General features: G+C 34.7%; 2 protein-coding genes across 7 annotated transcripts in view; one reads left to right on the top strand and one right to left on the bottom strand.

Moving 5' to 3' along the window:
• The window catches only part of DNAH7 (dynein axonemal heavy chain 7), a 122,345-nt gene that overhangs the window by 88,152 nt on the left and 9,420 nt on the right, over positions 1 to 24,773 (top strand). Inside the window, exons 47-57 of the mRNA XM_026100623.2 lie at positions 1,833 to 1,987; positions 2,867 to 3,057; positions 6,319 to 6,452; positions 7,217 to 7,552; positions 11,219 to 11,345; positions 12,520 to 12,714; positions 15,796 to 15,885; positions 21,427 to 21,603; positions 22,600 to 22,761; positions 23,534 to 23,734; positions 24,393 to 24,554. Of these exons, the coding sequence (XP_025956408.1) occupies positions 1,833 to 1,987; positions 2,867 to 3,057; positions 6,319 to 6,452; positions 7,217 to 7,552; positions 11,219 to 11,345; positions 12,520 to 12,714; positions 15,796 to 15,885; positions 21,427 to 21,603; positions 22,600 to 22,761; positions 23,534 to 23,734; positions 24,393 to 24,554 (1,930 nt within the window). The remainder of the gene's footprint in view (positions 1 to 1,832; positions 1,988 to 2,866; positions 3,058 to 6,318; positions 6,453 to 7,216; positions 7,553 to 11,218; positions 11,346 to 12,519; positions 12,715 to 15,795; positions 15,886 to 21,426; positions 21,604 to 22,599; positions 22,762 to 23,533; positions 23,735 to 24,392; positions 24,555 to 24,773) is intronic.
• Positions 1 to 24,773, bottom strand: part of LOC112983647 (baculoviral IAP repeat-containing protein 5.1-A-like) — a 45,389-nt gene that overhangs the window by 16,418 nt on the left and 4,198 nt on the right. Inside the window, exons 2-7 of one of the 6 annotated variants that reach the window (XM_064515124.1) lie at positions 22,304 to 22,475; positions 19,012 to 19,115; positions 18,418 to 18,532; positions 16,737 to 16,962; positions 11,254 to 11,327; positions 947 to 6,439 (exon numbers count right to left, since the gene is read on the bottom strand). In XM_064515124.1, coding sequence (XP_064371194.1) covers positions 16,765 to 16,962; positions 18,418 to 18,532; positions 19,012 to 19,115 — 417 coding nt within the window. In that variant the 5' untranslated portion in view covers positions 22,304 to 22,475 and the 3' untranslated portion in view covers positions 947 to 6,439; positions 11,254 to 11,327; positions 16,737 to 16,764. Of the gene's footprint in view, positions 1 to 946; positions 6,440 to 11,253; positions 11,328 to 16,736; positions 16,963 to 18,417; positions 18,533 to 19,011; positions 19,116 to 22,303; positions 22,476 to 24,773 lie in introns of those variants that run through there. The other 5 variants (XM_064515126.1, XM_064515122.1, XM_064515128.1 and 2 more) reach the window with 5 other exon arrangements.

The raw sequence follows: 24,773 nt of genomic DNA, 5'->3' as shown, positions 1-24,773 counted from the left end.
GTAGCTAGGACTAACATGCTACTAGGCTGAACATCAATATGCTCATAGCTGCATCATGAGCACTTGGTGAGTTCATGCTAGACAGAAGGCTGGTACTGAGGTGGGGACATGTTGGCCTCCACTGCATCTTGGAAAAGACTTGATCTTTCTGAGCGGCTATATCAGTTGTAAACAAAATCACTCTCTACCTTTTTATTTCAAAGTTCCATAAATTTTCATTCTGTCTTGTTTGTGTTCTGTTTGATATCTGTCTCTTTGAGTTACTATTCCCAACTCACCACCTTCCCTTTAATTTTAATTTTTTGCTTTTTATATATTACATACTTTTAGCTGATCTAGTCTCTCGCAGCTCTAAAAAAATTGTTTTTCAGTAAAGATAATCGAGTCATACAGCTGTGCTTCACAGACTGGGCCTGGGTCACAGATGGCTGAACCCTTGGATTAGGGATTACATGCACGTTATTGTGTGTTATGATAATTACATATGTATAAATAGGCCTTACAACTACAATTAGTCTTTAGTAATAAATTTGTGAAGTAGGGATTGTAATACAGATTATAAAGGATTTTTCCTCTCTCTTCTTAAACTGTGCTTTATGTGTTTTAAAATCACTCTTTTGAAAGAAGATCAAAGTTTATAATGTGTTACACAGTTTTGCCTGCCAGCATTACTGAAACTGTTAAGTCTGTAAGAACCTAGATTGCATTGGACTTAGTTTGTCTAAGCATTATCTTTTCTAAGTTATACTGTAAGTACTGGCAATGTTTCTTTTTTTTAATTCAAGGCTCACTTTCTACTGACAATTTATGGAAACCTTTCATAAAACAAACATCTTAAGAAAAGTCTATCTGAAAATTGGACAAAAGTGAGCTGGTCTTTTCCTTAATTGCAAATACATTTCATCTTAGTATTTCTAAGTGAAACAAGATTAGAGACGCAGACGTGTTTACATTGCAAGTTTTATTTGGGAACATGTAAATAAAAATCAGAATTTTTTGAGAGATGTGTTAATTTTTTAGAATTTGCTAACTAATTTACCAGTGTCATTGTGAATAAACTGACTTGTAATAAGATAAAGAGGCTATAGGAGTAGTCTGAAATAATACTTTTCACACTGGATTTGGAAAAGAAAAGTATCATTTTTCTTAGAATAGTTGATTACGTTGGCTGTCTTAAACACTTGGGGTCCGATCGTTCCCTTGATCCAAACGTTTAAAACTAAATTCATTTTGGAATTCTCACATTTGCCTGTTTAGAAGGTTTGTTTTTAAGTGATATGGTACAAAAATACTGCAAAAAATCTGAGAAATAGTTATTAAGTTTGCTGAAAATAAAATTCCAAAGTTCTGTGTGTCTGTTGCTGCTTAAAAGCAGGTATTAAAAGATAGATGACTCCGAATCTGCTTAAGTATTTTCCATATACAAAATGTGAAATCTGTCTTTAGTAGAAAATTCCATTCATTTGCTAGAAAATGCAAGTTATATATATCGTGACTGTATTACAGCTGCTCAAAATTTCAAAAGTTAAAGAACAGTCTTATTTTGAAATTGTAAAATTAAGTGAGATTAAACTTGCTAGGAGGTAAAAAGTATTATTCTGAGTACTTTCTTTGAAGGAGGAAATGTCATATTTTGTAAACAACCTTAAGATTCCTGTGTCTCCTGGTAAATTCATTAAGGGTTTTACTCCAGGATATATCTACTGGGATTTCATATTTAGTTGACTTTATTTTAATGACAAAAGGAAATAAATCACTTTCCTACTTTAAGGTATACATGTGAAGAACTTATATTTCAGTTTTGAAAATTTATAATCATTTTTCCCCTACAGTAATGCAAGAAGATGGCCTCTGCTGATAGATCCTCAGGGTCAAGCAAATAAATGGATAAAGAATATGGAAAAAGCCAATAGTTTGCATATAATCAAACTCAGCGACACTGAATTTGTAAGAACACTGGAAAATTGCATTCAGTTTGGCACTCCTGGTAAGTTTATTAAATAGTGGAAGCGTAAATTACAGAAGAACCTGGAGAGGGCACAATTAACTAAAAAATGATGAAGCTGCAGTGAATGTCAAATGTTTCCGTAATTGAGGAAAACAGAGGATTGTTTCTTTCTTTTCCAGTCAAATACTTCACAGCACAATCTAATTGTAATCTTCAATTTAATTTGTATCTTTTGATTTCTGTTTGAGATTTGCCATTTCTTTGTTTTTATAAGTTATTTTATTTCTAAAAAGTAATGTTATTTTTATTTGGCTTTTCAAGATGTGTATAAATTATGAGACTGCTAGGCTGTGATTATTTAATGATTCTTGTATTCAGTACAGTAGTCTTTTTGGCAAGTCTTGTAGTACTCTCATATATAAATGAGTTAGTGAAGTATATAGTTACAACTGCAGTTATTTTTCAATGGATAACTGGACTACAAGTAAAGAAATTTATTCTCCATTATTTCTTTCATAATTTTGAGAATTTTATAGGCTTACAGTGAAAATAAAAGTAGACTTAGGCACCCAAAATGATTTCTATAGCATATGGCATTTAATTTGCTGTTAGGTCCCTTGTAAAAAATGGTAGCTTAAGATTGCTGTTCTATATCCATATTAATAGTGGCAGCATTTTAGTTGCTTGGTTGCAACTTGTTATAATATTAGAAAAAGGAATTAAAGGTACATTTCTCTGATTCATTTTTCAAAGAACTGAATACTCTAACAAACATTAACCTTATTTCTAGATATTTGTAGATTAGTATTTGTATTGTTTGAGCACTGTAAGTACACATTATACATACATGTAACTAACTGTCATTAAGTTAATATAAGCACAAAGCAAATCATACTGAATCTTAGTGTTATATTCAAGTGCTACTGGAGAATGTTGGAGAAGAATTGGATCCTATCCTGGAGCCACTTCTGCTCAAACAGACATTTAAGCAGTTGGGTAGTATATGCATACGCCTCGGAGACTCCACAATTGAGTATGCTCCTGACTTCCGCTTTTATGTTACAACTAAGCTGAGAAATCCACATTATCTTCCTGAAACATCTGTTAAGGTGAGAATTTTGAAAATGAATGTGCAACTCTGCTTTAATTTTGAAATGATTCCTTGGCTCAACCAGAGAGGAGTTTCTGGCATTTCCCTGCCAATGTTGTTCTCTTTTTGATGCAGCTGGAATACTGGTGTCATCTAGGAGTGCTGATGTTTTCAAGTCAAATATTTCACCTTGCAGTACTGTCATCTACTTGTACTGTGAGATATTTAAAACTTTTTTAATTTTAATGCCCTTCCCAGTGTATATCACCTGATGCTATTTAGTCACTTTTATAATAAAAATATTTATACAGAATTCATATAATAGTTACCTCACATGCAAACTCTACATTAGGCTTTTAGATTCAAGATTTTCATCTATGATATAGTTCGGGACAAGAGTCTGAGCAATTCCTGACATTGTGCCTTGTTTATTATGGACAGAATACAGATTTCCAGATTTGTATATCTGATAGCTATAGCCATTCTTGTGTTTCTGTGTTAGGGACAAGAAAAGGTGTTTCCTGCTTTAAAGAATAAAACTAGTGTTTTCTTCTTCTTGCTCAGGAGATCTAATCAACCTTCTATTCATTATTGCTTTTAAAGGATTGTTTATAGGAAAATATTGCAAATTTACACTTTGGTTAAACATAGCCTATACTGAAACACAGAATCTTGAAATCTAAAATTTGTCTGTAAACTAATACGATATTCAGCAAAATGGAACACTAAGTTAAATTTCAGCTGTTACGGAGCACTGATGCAGGAAAAATAGACAAAAAGTTAGTGAAAGGGAGTAACTTTTGACTTCAATACAGATCACATTACCTGGACATTGACCTTCATCAAAGAAGGTAACTAGCTGCATGTTCAGAAAAAAAGAGGAAATACGAAAAGCAGAAAATATCCAAAAGATTTACTCTTAGAATATGTATAATTTAAAAGCTAAATTAAAGTTATTTCTTAAGAAAAGATTTCTATTTAACAGACAATTGAAGTCTCCTAGTTGCCAGTCAACAGTCAGTACAGTCTTTTTTCCCCAGAATGTGAAGTTTCTAAAGATTCATCTTCTGTACCTGGGTTCCGTGCAGTCAGACATAAGTTGTTAATTGCTCTAATGAGGAGTGGTTGCTTTGTGCCCTTACTGGGTATACTGCTAGCTACACTACATATTGCTGAGCTGACTAAGGTAGCTCAGGTACTGGGAGCAGTAGGCAGAAAAGTACTATTTAAATACCATGGTCTGAAGCTAAGAGCAACATCTGGTGGTGATTTTGCCTTGAAGATTATTCAAGAGCTAGCTAATGAAATGAGTCCAGGGAGAATGGTTGTTAATATGGTTATCATATTTCACAGAAAAAGGTTGTAGTGAATTCCTACATCACTTATGTAGTGAAGTCCAGGAAGAGACACAGATTATGCATTTACAGTTATGAGCCATTTGGAGTAGCTTTTCTCCATTTCTAGAAGATTATTAATCAGAAATACCATGCATATGAAAATAGTAAAAAATCAGAATCTTCAGCATTGCTGGGGAAAAGTTGACGTAGGCATGTCCATTACAAAAAAAAGTATATATATAATTCTGTCCCTCAAGAACTAAAGAGAAACATAGACTCTAACAGCAGTTTGCACTTAGACCTCAGAGGTTCAAATGTCTGAACCAGCCAACTTTTCAGGTCACGGCAGCTCCGATTGAAAATTAACTAATAAAGCTATTCGTAGCTAACCTTGTACCTTGAGGAAGGGAAATGGAGCCCCTGGAATACCCTTATATAGTTTGGAAACATTAGGTCCCTTTTATATTTCCTATTAGACTACCAGGACTAAAGTTGCTAAAGATGGGGAAAAATTAGGCTGTGATGATTGTGAAGATCTTATGATTCTTAGTCTCATACATAACTGGCATTCCTCTCAGAATTCCTGAGTGGAAGAACAGTGTGATGTGCTGTTGTACAGCAAAATCCTGTACTTCTAAAATTCATTCAGAACAGGCTTACTATGATAAATAACTATTTGTGGTATATTCTAAGAAAGTTAGAATACTCCTCCTCCTACCTTTCCAAGCAAAATTCATTAAGAAACTCTACACATACATGGACAACTTACAGATATGAATAGTGGAGGAATCAGATCAAGACAAATTCAGTTTGCAGATACTCTGTACTGTATTCTAACTGATCACTATGCACAAGGTGAATTTCATTTGAAAAGTAAGTCAATGGTCATCTGTACACCCCAAAATGCCCCAAATCTCTAGTCACTATTACTTAGTCAATTTGTTAAAACTGATACTTTTTCAGTTATGAATTACATTCATTAAACTACTTTCTAGCCTTCTGCAGGCAATGTCTTCCTTCCTTTATCCATGTAAAATACTATCTATTTTTGCCACTTGCTCAACTAGACCTTGTGGCTTCTTCTGGATCAGTTATGCATATTATATCATGGCATGGCAATTATTTTAAACATTAAAGCCTATTTTCAGTCATTGTTATTTTCTTATGAAAAAAGAGAACATGATGCTATCCTATTTCTAGTTGAATACAAATATCCTGGTAATAATCACAACATAAATTGCATGTGAACAAGGCTGTTAAAGAGACAAAATGTGTGTGGCAGACACAATAATAGTTTGAAGTATAACTTCAGCATGTATATTACCACTTATTTTATGAGAACAGCAAAAGTTCTTTAGGTGAAAAGTTTCTAAATCCCATAAAATGTGATCTGATCTGTATCTGTATTTTTCCAAAATACTGTGTCAGGCATCCCATTTTCAGTAGATGCAACAATTCTGGAAAGCAAACAATACCAAATTTATTTACAAATTCTGTACATTACGTTGAATCTTTCTTTCATAAAAATTGTTTTCCTGCTTTCACTGTGAAGGCTATTTGATGCCTACAGGTATGAAATGCGAAGGTCCATCTTATATGTAATATTACTCCTTCACATTTTAAGGACTAATCACGCAAAGCATTGATATTACGTTTAGATTTCTAAAGTAATTTTGAGGAACAGAGTGAAACTCTATGCATTCTTGTCACAGCTCTGTTTCAAAGGGCTTTTTAACATTATTTAGTTAACTTTTTTGGTTAATCCTGGAATTAGCTTTCCCACTCACAATCTTAAACCCTCACCTGCAACTCATTTACTCTCAAATTTTGGTTGATGATTTTACATGATATTATACAATCCTCCCCATCTTGGAAATGAAGATACATTTTAATTGAATCTTGTCATAATTGTGTTATTTTTCAAAACATGTTTCTTCTGCCAGGTAACATTACTGAATTTCATGATAACTTCAGAAGGAATGCAGGATCAGCTTCTTGGAATTGTAGTTGCAAGAGAAAGGCCAGATCTTGAAGAAGAAAAACAAGCTCTCATCTTTCAAGGGGCTGAGAATAAAAGGTATCAAAATAACTCCCCTTGCTATGGATAGCAGATTGCAGTTTAAGGAAATACAAATCATAGGGAATACATTTCAGAGACCTTTTCTATTATTTGTTTTGGAGAATATAACGTATATCACATTTAACAAGAAATTCAAGACTGTTATTTTTGAGAGCCCATGCTTAGGCATCTGTTCAGGCTGATAAAGGCTGATTTTTGGATGCGTGCTCCTACTCATATTCCTACTGTTTATGGCTTTTTTCCTCTGACCTGGTTTCTTATTTCTGGAACTATTAGAAAATGCTAAAGAGCTGAATTTGGGGCTTGTGTAATGGCAAAATGTAACTCTTGATCCTGTCCTCTGCTCTTATGCATCCCTTTCATAACATTGTTGTCATATGACTTGCTGTCTTCACACGTTTTGATTAGACACTAATGGATGTGTTTTAAAAATGTCTTCATTTTGTGCCAGATTTGTACTGACTGTATATGCAAAAGGCATCTTTTCCACAGGACAAAGCATGAAATGTGCAGTATTAGAAGTGGTTTGGCACTTTCTCCCTTTGCATTTAGATGAACACTGTCCATCTTCAGCATAGTGCCTGAAATTGGCTAAATTTTTCAAAAATTTTAAGGGATTTTTTTCATAATAAGACTTTTTTTTCTTATTAAACCTTCGTACCATGAATAGAATTTACATGTTCTGTATTGTCTTCATTTATAGACACTAACAGAAAACATCTGTAATTTTCATATATGAAAAATCTTGTATATTCCTTTAGGCAGCTAAAAGAAATAGAAGACAAGATTTTAGAAGTTCTTTCAGCTTCAGAAGGAAATATTTTGGAGGATGAAACTGCTATTAAGATACTGTCTTCCTCCAAAGCTCTGGCTAATGAGATTTCTGAAAAGCAAGCTGTAGCTGAAGAGACAGAAAAGAAGATTGATGCTACTCGTATGGGCTATCGTCCTGTTGCTGTCCATTCATCTATCTTGTTCTTCTCTATTGCTGATCTAGCCAACATTGAGCCTATGTACCAGTATTCACTGGTGTGGTTTATTAACCTTTTTGTCATGTCTATAGATAATTCGGAGAAATCTGAAGTTTTAGAAACAAGGTAAGAGTGATAATTCTCCATTTGCAGTTAATGATATTTATTGTTTACTGACATGTGTCCAAAGTGTGTTGTCCCAGGCTTTGCATTTTGAAATATTCTTTCTGTATGTCTATCTGTCAGATATTTTACTGGAAGGTTATTTATTCATAGAAACAAAATGATACAATATATTTGAAGTGCAATATATTGCACTATTTCTATTTAGCTATTGCTGCCTCAAGTCCTGTGTGAAATTACAAAATACCACGTAGATAAAAATGGTCCAATCCCTTTGAATTTATATTGCATTTCATCTAGTGACTTTGTATGTCTTCAAAAAGCAGGCAAGATACTTTTTCTTACAGCTAGTTCCATTTCAGGTATGCTAGTAGGAAGTCTTGAGACAAAGGCTCTTCACTGTACTTAGAATGGCAAGGCAGTAATTTTTACCCAAACAATTTTTGGATTCAGTTTGATTACTGTCATGTAATTAGGGTGTTCTGTCCTCTCCCAGCTTGTTCACGAGAACAGGAGGAACTGTGCAATCATTAATGATCTTGTTTGCTCAATTAATAGTAAAAGCAAGCCCTAAATCAGTTTTAGATGTGATGGACCTCACCATTATGATCATATTAGGATTATTCAAAATATACCCTGGAAGTAAATTACCTACAAAAAGATTGTTTAAAGAGAATTTTTCAGTGCTCTGTAATATCAGCTAATAACCTCTGCTTTACTGGCTTATTTGATCCTCACATCTATGCCTCAAACAACACAGCTTTGCCTTGGAATGAGAGCTCATAGATAAGCATCAGAGAACAGACCAACCTGGGTGATGTCGTGGTAGGAGTTCTGCTATAATCTGCTTGCTCAAGGAGATAATGTAGATGAAGCTGCCTTTAGGCAGCTGAAGGAGGCCTAATGAATGCAGGTCCTTGTACTCAGGGGGAATGTTAACCATTGAGTATCTGTCAGAATTTTCTGCAGTAGGGCCCATAAGCAACCCAGGAAATTACTGGAGTGTGTTGCTGACAATTTGATTAGGGGAGGCATTCTGCTGGACTTGTTACTCACAAGGGATTTAGGATCCCTTGATATTTATCTGTCTACAATTACAAAATTCTCAGCCTCTGTTCAAATCTACCCTGTGGTGCTAGAGCTGACACTTTATGCTATGTTTTGTACAGTTCTTTTTAAAATTACTGTGAAGGCTAAGGGGAGTTCTTATTGCTTGTCTACAACTACCTCATGATAGGAAGTGTATAGAGAAGACAGACTCCTTCCAAAGGTGCATGGTTGTAAGATAAGAGGCAAAAAACACAAGTTGAAACACAGGAGATTATGATTAGATGTAAGGAAAGCTTTTTCACCATGCAGGTGGTGAAATACTGGAACAGGTCACCCAGAGTGGTTGTAGATCTCCGTTCCTGGTGGTATTCAAAACTTTCATAGGCCTGAGCAACCTGATCTAATTCAATTTGCAGGAAGTGGGACTAGATTAGCTCCAGAAATCCCTTCCAAGCTAATTTATTCTGTGATTTCATGATTCATATAAATGTCAAATATTCAGAAATTAGTTGAAGACTAAACAACAAACAAAGAAACCACTAGAATTGGAAAGACCAGCTTGACTAGTTTCTGTATCTTCACTTGAGTTCAGTGTTTAGTTTTACTTCACTGTAAACTCATTTTAAAACTAACTTGTTGCCTAAATTCAGTTCAGTATCAAGTTTCATGTGAGATTCACTTACAACCTGGGAATATTGAAATGGCTTTATTGTCAAGTTCCCTTCCTCTCAGAAGCAGGATTTATTTTATGCTTTTTACTAGGCAACTAGAAGCTGCACAAGCATTCATAATGTAAGAGTATCTTGTGATGGTAACTGATTTTAGGATCACTACCTTGTTTTAAGGGGCACAATCTATTTTGCAAGGAACTGCAACAAATCTGTTTGGTTTGGATATTTTTCTCCATTCTTGCAAGGTAATGATGTTATTGCTGAACTAGCAGCAAAAGATCAGGTATTTTTGATCATGTTTTTATCTCACTTAGTGGTTAAACCTGGGAATTTGCCACTTATGAATGGCCTGATTCAGCAAAGTACTTAAAATTAATTTTTACACAAGCAAATATTTACGTGAGTTACTCATCCAAATAAAGTTGAACATATGAACATGCAAGTGTTTAACTACTTGCATATTCATCCAATGAACAGAAGATGGGAGAAAAATTTCTTTACCCATTTTTATATAGAAAATGAATCTAGTTAATATTGCAAACAGCAGTTGCTGAATTATCTGTTACTGTTCATGTTTTATTTAAGTACAAGTAAGTTGTAGTACATAGTAAGGTAGCACTTAATGTGTGTGGTTTAATGACAAACTGATTGTGAGGGCTTTTTCTTCGTTATAATTCAGTCAAGGAATTTAATGCAATCTAAGTCTAGCATAATTATTTTATCAAAGATATTACTACTAAGTATTTATGTCAGAGCTTAATATTTTGGTATAACTACTGAGTTATAAATTCAAGATAATCCTTCACCAGTAAGATAATATGTTCTATAAATCTTGCTCTTTGACTTTAAATCTTATTATTTAATATCTCTAAAAAACCCTGCACAACTAGGTGCCTAAATCAAAATAAATTGTAAATAAAAAACCTGATTTTCATCTCATTTTGAAATTAAAACTTTCTGTCAACAGCTGTATAAAGATACAGGAGCTTAATCCCAGTTGACAGTATGCATTGCCAGGGAATGATGGGTATAAGCCTGTTTTGATAATTTTGTCCATTGAAAGCAGAGGAAGATAGACCCACCAAGGCACAGAAAATTCCCCACGAATTAATGATTCACCTAAGACTGTTCGTCTTAGGCTATCTCCACTGGTCAGTCATTTTTTTATTAAATGTGCTGAAAATTTTACATTTTTTAATCATTCTTTTCTAGTGCAAACCATGCTACCTCTAACATTTGAAAAAATTTTCATTTTTTCAAATGTCCTATTTTGTGTATAAAATGTATGTATGTCTGTTTAGTATTTTTAAGTCCTCTCAAAATTACTGGTTCAGCACCAATTAAAAAGTCCTAAGAGTATTCATATATTGCCTTAATAATATTAAAAATGGCCTTCAACATAGTTCTTTTTCAATCTCACTCTTCTGTCAAAATCCTTTCTCAGGCACTGCATATCTAGCTCTCTGGATTTTTCATTATTTTGTCTAGAGAAAAATATTTAAATCTAAACCTTACTTTCTAATACAAAACTTTCTGAGGGGAAATTACTGATAATAAATCACAATGTTTTTATTATATTTGTATTATATTATACTAAGGAAAATACTCTGTAGAATGGGAAATCTATTTCAGATAACCATTAAAGAGGAGCTGTTTTGGTATTATTATTTATATTCTTAATGAATTTTAAGATAATTGGATCCTTGCTCTTTTCAGCCCCTCTCCAAAGTGGAAATTTATATCTCCCCACTTCCTCTAAATATTATTTGTTACTAAAATGTAGTTTTATTTAAGTGGTAAAAGTGGTATATGCATTTACTGATTGTTTTGAGGTAATTGACCAGAACATTTATTAGAATAAGGGAGATCTAAATGGTTTGTAATAAGTTTCCTAAGTGTACAGACTTTAGAGGGGTATTAATACAAGTTTGTATTTTGACACTTGTAGGTTGAAGATTCTCAAGGATCATTTTACGTACTCACTTTATGTCAATGTCTGTCGCTCACTCTTTGAAAAGGACAAGCTGCTCTTCTCTTTTTGTCTAACTGTGAATCTCCTGAAATATAAAAGATTGGTCAGTAATAAAAAAATAACTTGCAGTTTGAGATGATACACATTAGATGGCATATACAAGATATCAGGAATAAGAATATATAGGATAAGAAAAATAAACTTGATATATAATTATTATATACTTTAAGCCATAATTCTTTAATGTTTAATTTTCATTTTAACAAGCAGTTATAAGCAGTGAAAAAGATTCTCTAGAACAAAATAAATATAGAATAAACAAACAGGACTGGCAAAATTGGACTAGATGATGATAATAGTTTTTTTAAACATTACTTAAACCAAAATTCAGCCTATGTTATTCTAACAGTCAACATTTTGCAAAATTTTATTGTAATATATTCTAAGAGCTTATGAAAGTGAAGTGTAACTTGATTTAAGAAACTACTCATCTTTCTCACTTACAGTAGTTAAACATGTTTATTTTTACGTAGAATTGCTCAAAATCAAATACTTGTACCAGCTGAAGTCTAGTAATTCCTTACTAGAATTTTTTTTAATTGATAATGAAATATACCCATTTTAACCATATCTATTGTCTGCAGAACAGTATTTCTAGTTGTACTGGGATTGTTTCTTTCAGATTTAACATATATTAGCATTCTTGAAATTTTCGCATTGGGGAATACATAGAAATGAATACTTTGAAGAGCTGACAGTAATAGTCATTGGACACTCTAGTCTCCCATTTCCAGGGACTTGGATTTACAAAATCAAAGAAATCAAAGAAATTTTGAGATAAAGGAGCATTGAGAAACAAATGAAACATGTAATGGGCTGATATGTTTTTCATTTCTAGACCTGAACTATGGGAAAAGTTTGCAAAATGTGCAATTTCCTGAAATATTTCTGTATTTGTTCCCTTCAACATTTTGCAAAGTGAAGAATGAGTTTAACAAATAAAGGTTTGTCTAAAAATCTAGTCCTTAAGAATTGTTCATTCCTCAAGTTAGGAGTGAGGATGAATCTTAAAATTCACTCATGTCTTTGTTTTTTTCAGTTCCATAAATTCATGCTTAACTGAAAACCAGACACTAAATATTTTGGAATCTAGTATTTGTATAGAAACTTTTTCAATAAATGTAAGAATTTAGATAAATGTATTGATTTCCTACAAAATGTACTAAAACCATTAGATTTTATTTATTTAGTCCTGAGAGTGGTGTCTTTCATTGTAGATTAATGAGAATGAGTGGAAATTTCTGTTGACTGGTGGGATTGGTTTGGACAATCCCTTCTCCAATCCATGCACCTGGCTTCCTCCAAAATCATGGGATGAAATTTGCCGACTAGAAGATGTGCCATGCTTCAAAAACATTCGTAAGGATTTTCTGCAACTGAAGGATGGATGGAAATTAGTATATGACAGCTTGGTATGTTAACTTTCCTGATTGCTTGCTTTCGTAAGTTAATTAATGCATACCAAATATTTATTCAGAGAAGAAGAAAGTGCTGTCATTTTCCATGGTATTTTCTTGCATATTTGAATGTAAATATTTAAACAAATGGTGTGTAGTCATAGATTATTGCCAATTTGTCAGGAGCTTCTGAATAGCAAGTCACAACTTGAATTGAATTCTGATGGGGGGAAAAAATACAAGGTGATAGTGGAAACTTGTTAAACTTGAGACAACCACTGTGCCTTGTCAATCTATGCATTTGTTCACCATACTTGGAGAATGCCTTTTTGTGTTACGATGTAACCTGCTGCTCTCCTGGATAAGTGTGTATTAAAAAAAAAAGTCTTATAGAGGAACCAGAATGGGATTCAAGAGACCTATGTTCTATTCCTGACTCTGTCAGTGACCTGATATAGGCTTGCTATTGCATAAATGACTTTCTTTATCTAACTTTATCACTATTTGTTTAAAATCTAAGCTCTTTAGATGAGTTTTACTCTGCAATTATGCAGCTGTTTTATCTTTAATCTTACTATTAACTGTTTTTTTTAAATCACACTCCCGTGTCTGCTTCCTGATACGTAGTTACATATGTTTATCATTACACATGCTTCCTGAACAACAAATGCTTTAAAAAAGTTTTCCTGCTTTTCTACTTGCACCATATCTTACTGTAATTACTTCCAGCATTTGGGTAACACTGTCCATTTATGCCAGTCAGCTAGAATATTTCTCTCACTATTACTTTAGTGATGAAAAATTATCACCAATAGTCAAAGGAGCCAGGACCTCTTACACACACTTCAAAAGGTTTAATTATGCATTTTATTCACTGGAAATGTCAAGGATTTAGAGGTTAGCTTCTACTTTAACAAATGAACTTAAATGATCTAGAGAGGAACAAAATGGATTTTTGGTTGGCAATGCTCATAAATGTATAATGAGAGAAACTGAAGAAACTACGAATCAGTCCTGCAGCTCCTTCAGTTGTCCAGCTTGCAAGTAACAGACAAACAGCAGAGAGAAAGCTTTCTATAGGCATTTGCAAAAAAAAAAAAAAAAAAAAAAAAATTACACAATAGCAAATCAAGGGCTTTCATTCCTCTTTGGGAAATAGTCACATGGAAAAAGAACAGAAGAATGATGGCCTTCAATCTCTGTTTAGAGATTGAAGAAGCTACTCCATTATGCACTCTGAGATTATGGCTTTTTAAAGCAATGCCTAATATAATAAAAGGTGCTGACTTTCAGAAGTAAAGACTTGAGATTTATGCATTAGTTGTGTGCACTCAAACAGCCAAATTGAAATAAATGAAAGTTCCTTCAATTTAAGTGTCATTCAATAAAATAAGGTCTATAAAATAGGTCATCAGTTGGCAAATACAGAATCTAATAATCAATAACACTGAAGGCAGTAGCATTCAGTTACTGAACTTTGAGTGCTAGATTAATGAATAACATTGTCTGTTACTGTCCTGATGTGGAAGACTTACTATATCTTTTATTCATAATATGCAAAAACATTTTCATTACATACCTAGCTTTAATACTAGTACTTTTAGTACTTCTATGTGAATGCAGTGGAATGTTCTAAAATGCCAATTTAATGGGTCTTGGGGGAAGATTCCTTTCACAGGTGCTGTTTTCTCGTACTAGTATAGTTTATCCCCCATTAATACATAACCAGAAGTTTTTCTTGTTCTGTTAGTGACACACAAATCTAACTAAAGGGCATTGTGGTAGGTAGGTAGGGGTGAGGGTAAGTATGGGTATGTGTGAAAGAGAGAGCACAAAATACTCAGTGTTGCTCAAGTCACTTTGTCATGAGAAACCATAAACTGAAAATAAGTTTCTGAATGTTTTTCATATGAGTTTGAGATGCATTTTCTCTTCCCACTGCACCCAAAAGAAGGGGAGACCTGAATTCAACTTTCTCATTCAAAGATTCCCTCCATTTTATCTAAAGCTGTATCACACAACTCGCAGAAGGAACAAACTCAGTTCTCCCCCAGTTGGCTGAGTTAATCTCAAAGCTGCTGATCTCTCTTCTCATGGACAAATGAAGGTTTTTCTACACAGTGGCATAACTCAATAGTCTTAAGTGCAACCTTCACTCCTCAGAGTTTCCTAATTGGCTCACTCCTACCAAGCTTGCAAACTTTTAGCTAAAGTGTTCAACAGCAGATATTGATGGCATTCTGAGATACCTACTTTTCCTATGAATTCATAGAAAAATACAGCATTCTGGACTCCTGTCTAAAACTAAGCACCTAGAAGTTGAGGGAGGAGGGAGCCAGGCTCCATGTCCTCGGGAAAACGTATGCTCCATTGTGTTTTGATTTGCTAAATCAAAATTGCTCAGAATGTAAGTTATACAGGTCTGTCTACAAACATCTGAGTAAAACTCTTTACAAGCAAGTCTAAGTAGCTCACTGGGAGAGCTGTAATACATGTTTCCAGAAAGGTACACACAACTGGTTCTGTACTTCAGTGTAAGAAGAAATTAATATATGATCCAATCATTGCTGTTCCCAACTGATAATTGCAGTAGTAACAGCCAAATTATTCATAGGCCATTTACAAGTTAAGTTTCCTGGTGCATTTTTTGATTTAACTTTCCAATTCTTGTTTTCCTGCACTCATTTGTCTCTTTAATAAGAGTCTTATGTGATCATACCATTTCAGATGCATCCTAACTCATTATCAAGTCTTGTAATATTAAAGACTGCCTTCATAATTCAACTCTAACAAAAAAAAGAAGGAGGTAAAGTACATTTTCAGGTTTCCTCCATCCCATCCCTCTTCCACTTTCTTCCTAAAGAAAAGAGTTTGGGTTTGTTGGTTTTGTTTTTAAATACATCTACAAATTACTTCATGTGTTTCATAGTTAAAGGTATATTTAAAGTTTTTTTGGGGGGAGGAAGAGACTGAGCATGTAAACCCACTTCCTGTAGATTGAGAAAAACAAATACATATGGACTGATGTGTTAAGATAATTTACCCTAAGTAATTCATAAATGCTTTAAATAAAGCTAAAAATATATATGCTTTTAGGAACCTCAGCATGAGGATTTTCCTGCAGAGTGGCAAAAGTTGGGGGAATTCCAAAGGATGCTTATCATTCGCTGCCTGAGACCCGACAAAGTAAGTACAAAACTTCCACACTGCCCCAAATGTTGCTGCCTTCCTTAGAAAGCAAATGGATTTGTAAGTATGCATTTCATGTGTTGTCTATTGACATTTTACAGTAGTCTGTATGTTACTGAAAAAAGGAATTAATTAGATTAAAAAAACAGTAAGTTTAAAAGTGTTATGAATGCACTTACGAACACTGCACATTTTTATGAACATTGCACATTTTTAAGAAGGCTTTTTAAAGGACTTTTTACTACAGTTACTTCAGGTATACTACTATAAAATTATTTCAAGAATTTTTAAAATGGAAGGGTAGGCCTTTAGCTTTTATCAGATTTCAGTGTATGCATAAAAATTTCAGTACAACTGCTGTTTGTGTAATTTTTTTTCATGGATGTTACTATCTATGGTAAATTGTGACTGATCCATGGAGATAATTTAATGGTAAGCAAGAGCAGAGATAATAGAGGTACTTAGAGTAACAGTTATTGTAGGTACCCAAACTTTCTATTGAAAGGGTTTTGAAGCAGAATTGTTCTGTTTTGAGCCTGTCTAGCTCTAAGGCTTGAACACAGCATAGATCACAATAGGTGATTACAGTTACAAATCTTTATTCGGGGAGAAAAGTCAATCTACTAAAAACCAGAAATATTTTGCTTAGACATTTTCATATATTCATAGTTTAGTGAGACTAGTATTAGTCCACACTAGCCATAATGATGAAGCACACTGAAAAGTAGGAGTCAGTATAAACAGTTATGCCCTCTGTTACAGAGGGTCTGTAAAATTCTTCACTGAGGAACTCAAACAACTTTTTAGCTTTGTATTAGTACAACAGATAAAAGTATGAATGCTTTTACCATATGTAGAAAAGATAAGCTTTTAGAGTCAGACTTCACACTTCTCCTGGATTTTTTTTGACTGGTAGTAAGAACTTTCAGAAGATTGGGCAGGTGGATCATCATGGCAAGCTGTTGGCATCTGTGATATATACTGATGTTTAGAGACAAAGTTATCCACAAGACGCTTCCTAGTTGCAGCAACTTCTTCTTCAAAAGAGTTGATTATGCTTCTGCCAGTTTCACACTTAAAGCAAAGCAAAAGATTGAGACTGTCATTTGAACAGTTTAACTGTGTAGTTCAAATATGTGCAAAACTTAGATCCTCAAAACCCCTCTGATCTGCCTTTAGTCCTGGTTTAGAGGTCTGCTCCTGGCTATGGCCAGCAATACTGCAGTCTGAACAGTGCGTAGCAGTTTGGCTGTCATATGCAAACCCCATTTAATTCAGAAGGTCTTCCACCTACCTTGCCAGTAGGGTTCTGTTCAATGATCATTTTGGGAGATGCCTAATATACTTTCTCTTTTACAACAAATTGTGAACCCATTCTTTATCTGTATTTTAAATCTAATCAAGGAGGGAGCCTTTGGCTTGATTTCCTTCTGTGTAAAGATGCTTGATCTCACTTCTCAGGAAAATGCATTAGGATATGGGTACTCCAAGATAGCAGCATATTCTGGATCAGTCCTACTCCTAGTCCTCTAAACTACTGTCATTCTTGGGTCAGAAAAGGGGAAGCTGACATTTCAAGTTATCTTAATTCTGTACCTAAAAAATAAAGGAGTATTTTTAGCCCAGACCCCTTTTATACCTTGGAACACTGTTCTAAATCACTCACTGATCAGATATAGTGAGTAAACATCATACTGCTCCCACTATGGTATGTGGTTCCATGTATAGATATTTAGCCTGTTGTATAGGGAACTTATAGTTAACCATGACATCCACCCAGGAGGTAGATTTTTCTACCTGAACACTATCAGCAAGGTAAAGACCCCATTTGTGCAAAGCCACTCAGGAGGTAAGATGCAGAACCTTTATTGATCCAAGCCCTGTCAAGAAGCTTGGTTCACTTGATTCTCATTATTACTATTATTAGGATTAGAGGTCGAATATGACAGAATATTAGTTGAAGTTGCTCAGATGTTGGCTTTTGTGTATGTCAACAGTATATATCATACATGAAATCCCAGCAGTAGAGAGGAGTACAACTGGAAAATGGTTAAACATTTGAAATGGGCTTGAAAGTTTGACAGCTTAATTAGACAAGTGATTTACATATAAGGCTGTGGAGACACAAAGCAACGAAAGATGGACTAATGATTAAATTTAGTCTGGCCTAATTTTGTTGTGTTCACATGTGTTGTTGGTCCCCTTCTAAGAGTGATAGAACTGTTCATTGCAGAGCTTCCAGAATCAATCATCATACCCAAAATAATTTTTCTGCTGTAATGAGTCACTGAACAAACATTTTTAAAGGAACTAGGTTTTCTTTCAGAAGCTAGACAATAGACTAGATTTTCTTAAGTGTTTAGGTGCAGATTTCCTAGCCAATAATGCACATGAATCATGATTTCAGAATGAAGTCTCGTTCTAGCCTTTCCCCGTCACTCCTTGCTGATGCATGGAAATCAGAGCAGGAAGTTCTTGCTTACATTCTAGCCTTCCATCTTACATTAAGTTTATTTGATCAACACTTACAAGGAAGGTTCTCAGCCGTGTCATCTCCAGCATGTAGAACTCCTCCATTGTCAGGTCATCAAAGTGCTTAGTAAGGGATAAAAAGCCACAGTTGCGACGTTTGGAGTGTTCCACCCTGCAGCATAAACCCAGATTAAGACCAGATATTAAAACAATGATGTGTACATTTCAAGAGATGAAAAAAACTGGACAGGACTCTTCAGTACTTCTGCTATCTGTCAGTAGAAAAAGTATTATGGAGAAAACACATGAAATAGATTTTAGTGGATATTTCAGATAGGAACTAGTTGTATTAGCTGTGATCTAGAAAGAGTACATGGGAAGATGTAGACCAAGTTTACAGTGTTGAGAGAAACTATATTCTGATCTGTTGAAGCAAAAGCATTCTCTGTAGAGGCAAAGTCAAAAAATACAAAGAATTGTATAGGGTATAATTAACAATTTATGATGTATTTCAAGGTTACTGGGTAAGATAAACTTTCTATAGACTTGTTTTGTAAGCAGTTGTGGAGAAATCAGTTGTTTTATAATTAGTAAGGGATGTAGCCAGAGAAATTTGGAGGAATACTCCAATGTTGTTATATCTGTGCTTACCATGGGTCATCATTTGGTTCCCAGCCCTCCAGTTCTATCAGGCAAAAGAAGCACTTCGCCACATCAGGTTCATTTGGACAGTGTACAAAGCCCGCCTTTGCCATCTGCAGGTGACAGTTCAGAAGTTTTCAGGGCCTCATATAACAAACACAGTGCTCATGTCTGCATAAGCAAACTGTTTCACAGAGCTTGCAATAATACCTTTCCCCACAGTGTCTATCAGCACAGGTCAGGCTGAAAAATGGATTTTAAGTGTGAGGGCTGCAAGTGGGTAAATAAACAGCTAGTAAAGGAACAAGAAATAGCTAGAAAAAGCAAACAGACTTTTGCATATTTGCTTTGTCTGCAGGCTACCAGACTAGCTTTGTTTTAGCAGGTAAAAATCTCTCAATTGTTCACTAAATGGCAGTTACACAAGCCTTTCCTATTAGCATACTAGATCTGCAATAGCCAGGGCTTTAAGGACTGTTTCTAAGGAAAAAAAAAATTAGCACCAGACCATGGCCATAGAAAACTTCTCAATATAAGTTATATAAGTAAAATACTAATTAATTTCTACATTTTCCTGTTATTTTTATTAATTTCTAAATATGGCATGAGAGAATCACATATGGTCAGAACCCTTAAAAAAATAGGAAAAAAATTGTTTCAATTATCCAAATTCACACCTTCACAGGTAACTCTTACAGCATAATTCAAGATCCAACCTTAAAGTTTGATGTGTGTGCCAAAATGAGACTCAAGTGTTAGTTACAATGTGCTGAGTCAAAGCCTACAGGGACAAAAACATTAACTTTTCTAAAATTTAAGTAATTTTTATTTCTGAGTTTTAAGTAATGATCATTCTGACACTTTAGCCTTTCTGTTCAATGAGTACTCATTTCTTCTATTGTAGGCTGATTTCTGAGTTGGAAGTTGCAAGCAGAAAGACTGCATAATATAGAAAGTTAACTTTGAAGTGACAAGAAAGAATGAAACCCCCCCCAAAAGTAACTATATTCAATGCTGTAGCTAGACTAGTGAACTGAACATATAGAAATCACTCATTCTAATGCAGTATCTCAAAGCAGATAATAGAGGGGAGTTGGGGTATTCAATTTTTTAATTTTCTGGCTTACAGCTATTCTTGAACATGAATATGTTTAACAATAACTTCATATACAATCACAGTAGATGAAAAAATAGTCAAAATCATCCATTTTCAGACTTACATTCTCTGGAGTGCATTTGCAGTTCTCCACAAAAGGCCAGTTTGTGAAGGTTTTTACACGGTTCTCATATTCATACATGTCTTTAAATTCAGTCAAAAGCTTGGAAGCCAAAACAAGCTCTTCCAAAAGCATCTCCATCTATAAAGTCTGCAATTGCTATAGCCCAGACCTTCCCTCATGCTTTCAGATTTAAAGCACTATACTGATTGGTGACACATTACACCTGTAAAGCTGAGTGAGCTTTAAATGTGAAAAAGACACAGGTGTGTCTATGAGCAGGAAAATCCAGAAAAAGGAAGGTACTTGGATTTTTCTTGTGCATCACATTCTGTGTACTCAGTCACAGTATATATTTATTAACTGAAAGAGCCCACACTAATGCAATATGCAAATTACAGATTTTATAATTCAAATGTTAAAATTTCAAGTTAAACATCTAATATGAATTTAGCAATCTTCTGTACGTTGTACATTTCAAAGTACTATAAAAATATTACACTGATTGTGATCAAAGTGGTTGAATTAACATTGCTATTTGAACGCTTCAGCATTTCTTGAACTTTATTTTCAGACATTAAATCTTAACACATTAGTAAAGACTCCTGCATTTCTTTAAAGTGGGGATAGTTATAAAATTTTCTAGAGTGTGTTTTAAATTACATCAGTCCAGCGATAGAATAATGAGTAATATTTAAAAGAAACACATGCATAAGTATTTACAGGACCAAAATTTTAAGCTGTCTTCTTATAAGTTGTCTCTCATTTTGCTTCAGTGGGAATCCAGCAGTGTGTAGGAGACTGCTGTACCCAACAGTTCTCTAAGCTAAGGTCTTAGTACCTTTGAAAGGCATTTGATTACTAGACTTGAAAATTGAAATCCTCTTCATAACACAGATGGATCAGGGGCAGGAAAAACTCCAGCTTCTTAAACCAACCCATCAATCTGTCCAGATGTGCTGGCAGAAATGAGATTAAGGGTCATTTGACTAGAACTTCTTATTTCAACCTTTTTATAGCATATTCCATCTTAGAGCCTATTTTTGCCTAGATTTACACATGCTAAATCATTGATTACTCTGGGACCTTACTTGTTCCTAATTTTATATGCAGGAATAGTATTCTTGGCATTTATATTTTAAAATGTTGAGAGTAATATGTGCTGTTGTGTAAATGGGACATTTTAATTCTATTTTTCCTTTTTTAGATAATACCAATGGTGCAGGAATTTATCATTCACAACCTGGGTCGTCCCTTTATTGAGCCACCTCCATTTGACTTGTCAAAAGCATTTGCTGATAGTCACTGTTGTGCACCTCTGATATTTGTACTTTCTCCTGGTGCAGACCCCATGGCTGCCCTTCTTAAATTCGCTGATGATCAGGTATTTTAACATCTCCAAGACTTTTTAAGACGGATGATGTTTGTTTGTGTGTGTGTGTGTGTGCGTGCACATCTGTGAGAAGCAAGGAGCTTAAGTAAAAGTTGAAATGCCAAAGTAAGCTAAAAACTTCTGTATTTAGCTGTCTAAAAATACATTAAAACTGATCTCATGGCTCCTTTAACAGAAGCACTAATTAATGCCAGTGGATTGTTTGTAGGAATGACTAATTTGTCATTGTTCATAAAAAATATTATGTTAAATATTTTTGGCATATTTTATAATGTTATGATGTCACAATCTGTTTAATTAGTTTGTGTATTCTCAAATATAAAATGGAAAAAAAGGAACAAAACCATGGTGGCTTAAGCCTTCATTTTAAGAACTCTTATCTGAAAAGTTTTTTTTTCTATGAGCATTATATGTAATACATGACTTAATTACAAAACAATGTAGTAATACATAGAATGTAGGATTTTGGGTGGCATCTACACCTCGGAATTCAAATATGGCTTTTTCTTGGCTTTGGCTATCATTATTAAGGCATTTAAACAAAAAAAAATCCCAACAACCTGAATCAGTTCTTATGTAAAAAGATTATTGTATTAGTAATAGAAAGTTGCTTTTTTCCTGGTAAGATACATTTCTTGCATTTCTTGACTATTCTGTCAGAGTTCTGTGCAGTTGAGAATGACAGGCATACCTGAAGTCTCCAGCCACTGTGTTGTAAATGTATTCTGCATTTTATAGTAAGATGTCTACATCCTTAAAGAGTATACTGTTTTGAGGAGTCTTGTGAAGTAGAATTTTACAGTTCAGAATTAAATGGATATGGAGTTGGAGTTTTTCCCTGGCAGAGAAGAGGTGTGACTCAACTGGAATGACATGAAAGAGAGATTTGATCTGTATTTTAAAATATACTGTATATTAGATGTGAACTGTCATATCAGAAGTTTTGATGTATATTAGTCTTACTTATAATATGCTTTATATATGCAGGGATATGGTGGTACAAAGCTTAGCTCTCTCTCACTTGGTCAAGGCCAAGGCCCGATAGCCATGAAAATGATAGAGAAGGCAGTAAAGGAAGGAACATGGATAATTCTGCAAAATTGCCATCTGGCAACATCATGGATGCCAATACTGGAAAGAGTCTTTGAGGTAAAAATAAGTATTATCTTCTTCTGATAAACACTTCTGAAGGTATCTCTGAGCCATTATGGCAGCTGAAAAACCAGCTTAACATACTTCATGATGATTCCCATTATAAAAAAGGAATCATCACATACTGGTTCTGTCTTTTTCCTTCTGTCTACTGGAGTGAAAAGTGCTCATGAACATTGTGGGTCTTGCCCATTGCTTGAATGGTAATTCCCAGCCACTGCAACAGTCCCTTCAAGCCAAGAGCTTTCCTCACGTGTCTACTATTGCAGAAACTGGTACTCTAAGGAATTTTACGTAGTACAACTATAGGTTTCCAGAGAGGTACTAGGGTACATCTCCCCCCCACCCCTTAAAACTTAGTACGTTTCTGATGTATGCACATTGTTACTTCAGTCCTTTCCAGCACAGCTGCGTGACTGTAAGTGGGAAAAATATACATTCCATTGTTCCTGTGGTACAAAGCCTGCACTGTTTTCTGTTCATATATTCCACAAACATGCACAGAGATGCCCAATTTTAGCTCAAAATACTGAAGTTTAGAATAAAAATGCATGAGTTGTAGAGTGGAAATTGTCATACCTACCTGGGACTTGCACTATGGTCACATACAAGCTTTGTATTGTATATGTAAGGTCCGCTTAAGTCTACTTAAACTTTGGTGTATTTTTCCCACTTAAAAAAAAAAAAGTCTGCTTTAAGATGAAAAGTTGAGGTGTGTATTCATCTATCATGTCTTCCAATTGCTTGTTTTTATGTGTGTTTGTTTTAGGAGCTAAACCCTGATACAACACATCCAGATTTCCGAATTTGGCTCACCAGTTACCCATCTCCAAATTTTCCAGTGTCTGTACTTCAGAATGGAGTGAAAATGACTAATGAAGCACCAAAAGGTTTACGGGCTAATATAATTCGTTCATACCTGATGGATCCAATCTCTGATCCTGACTTTTTCAACAGCTGCAAAAAGCCTGTTAGTAATGTTGTATTGGCATTGTTAATTTAGTCTTGTAAAACAGCTGAAGTAGGCTCTGATGATTGTGTATGTATGCTCTGGGTAAAAACTACCAGCTGCATAGTTGTCTTCCACTGCAATGAAGCTGGTCTTTGTTACTGGCAGCAGTGAAGTAAATTTTATTAATATTTTAGCTTTATTTTACCACTAGTCTTACACTTCTTCAACTGAGAGTTTGTGGTATGACATTAATGATACAGCTTTCTAGTTTAAAGAAAAAAAAAGTAAAAAGCAAGTAATTTCCCGTTACAAATCTGCAAGGTTGGGGACTCTTGTTGTGGGATATTCACTGACCTCAATGCTGTTTTGGCATGTCTTTAATCTATAACACAAAAATATTTCCATTCTAGAATTGAGAAGGCCAAGTGATTGCACAATGAGATTTGCAGGACTTTTACTTTACAAGTAAAGGACTTCACTTAAAATTAAATGCCATTTCCCCCCCCGCCCCATGCTTTTTAAGTAAGCTACACATGAATCATAAACAGTACATTATCAGTGGTAAGAGATACTGGGTTTTGAGAGACTAATGCAGCACTGCTATGCAGGACATATGACAAAACAAAACTGTTTAAAACACAAATGACTTATTAATGTTGTTGTGTTTGGTTTTAAGGCTGAGTTCAAGACATTGCTCTACAGTCTTTGCTTCTTCCATGCACTGGTACAAGAAAGGCGGAAATTTGGGCCCCTCGGGTGGAACATTGCCTACGAATTCAATGAGACTGATCTGCGCATCAGCGTGCAGCAGCTGCAGCTGTTCCTCAACCAGTACAAGGTACCGCGCTCTCCACAGCCCTGGCCCAGCCTCTCCTCTGCCAGCCAGGGCTGCTCGTGACATACCAGTGCAGGCTGGGTGTTGCCACACCAGCAACAGTTTCCTAAGGGGTAGTGAATTAGAAACAAAGGTCTACTTGTAATAGTGTGCATTTCAATTGGTCCATGTGCCATGGCACGACATCAGTATGTAACTAATTTGGGAAACTTTCAAACCACA

The sequence above is a fragment of the Dromaius novaehollandiae genome, chromosome 7, assembly GCF_036370855.1.
Source record: "Dromaius novaehollandiae isolate bDroNov1 chromosome 7, bDroNov1.hap1, whole genome shotgun sequence".
NCBI lineage: Eukaryota > Metazoa > Chordata > Aves > Casuariiformes > Dromaiidae > Dromaius > Dromaius novaehollandiae.
This window is presented reverse-complemented; position numbering and strand designations above follow the sequence as displayed.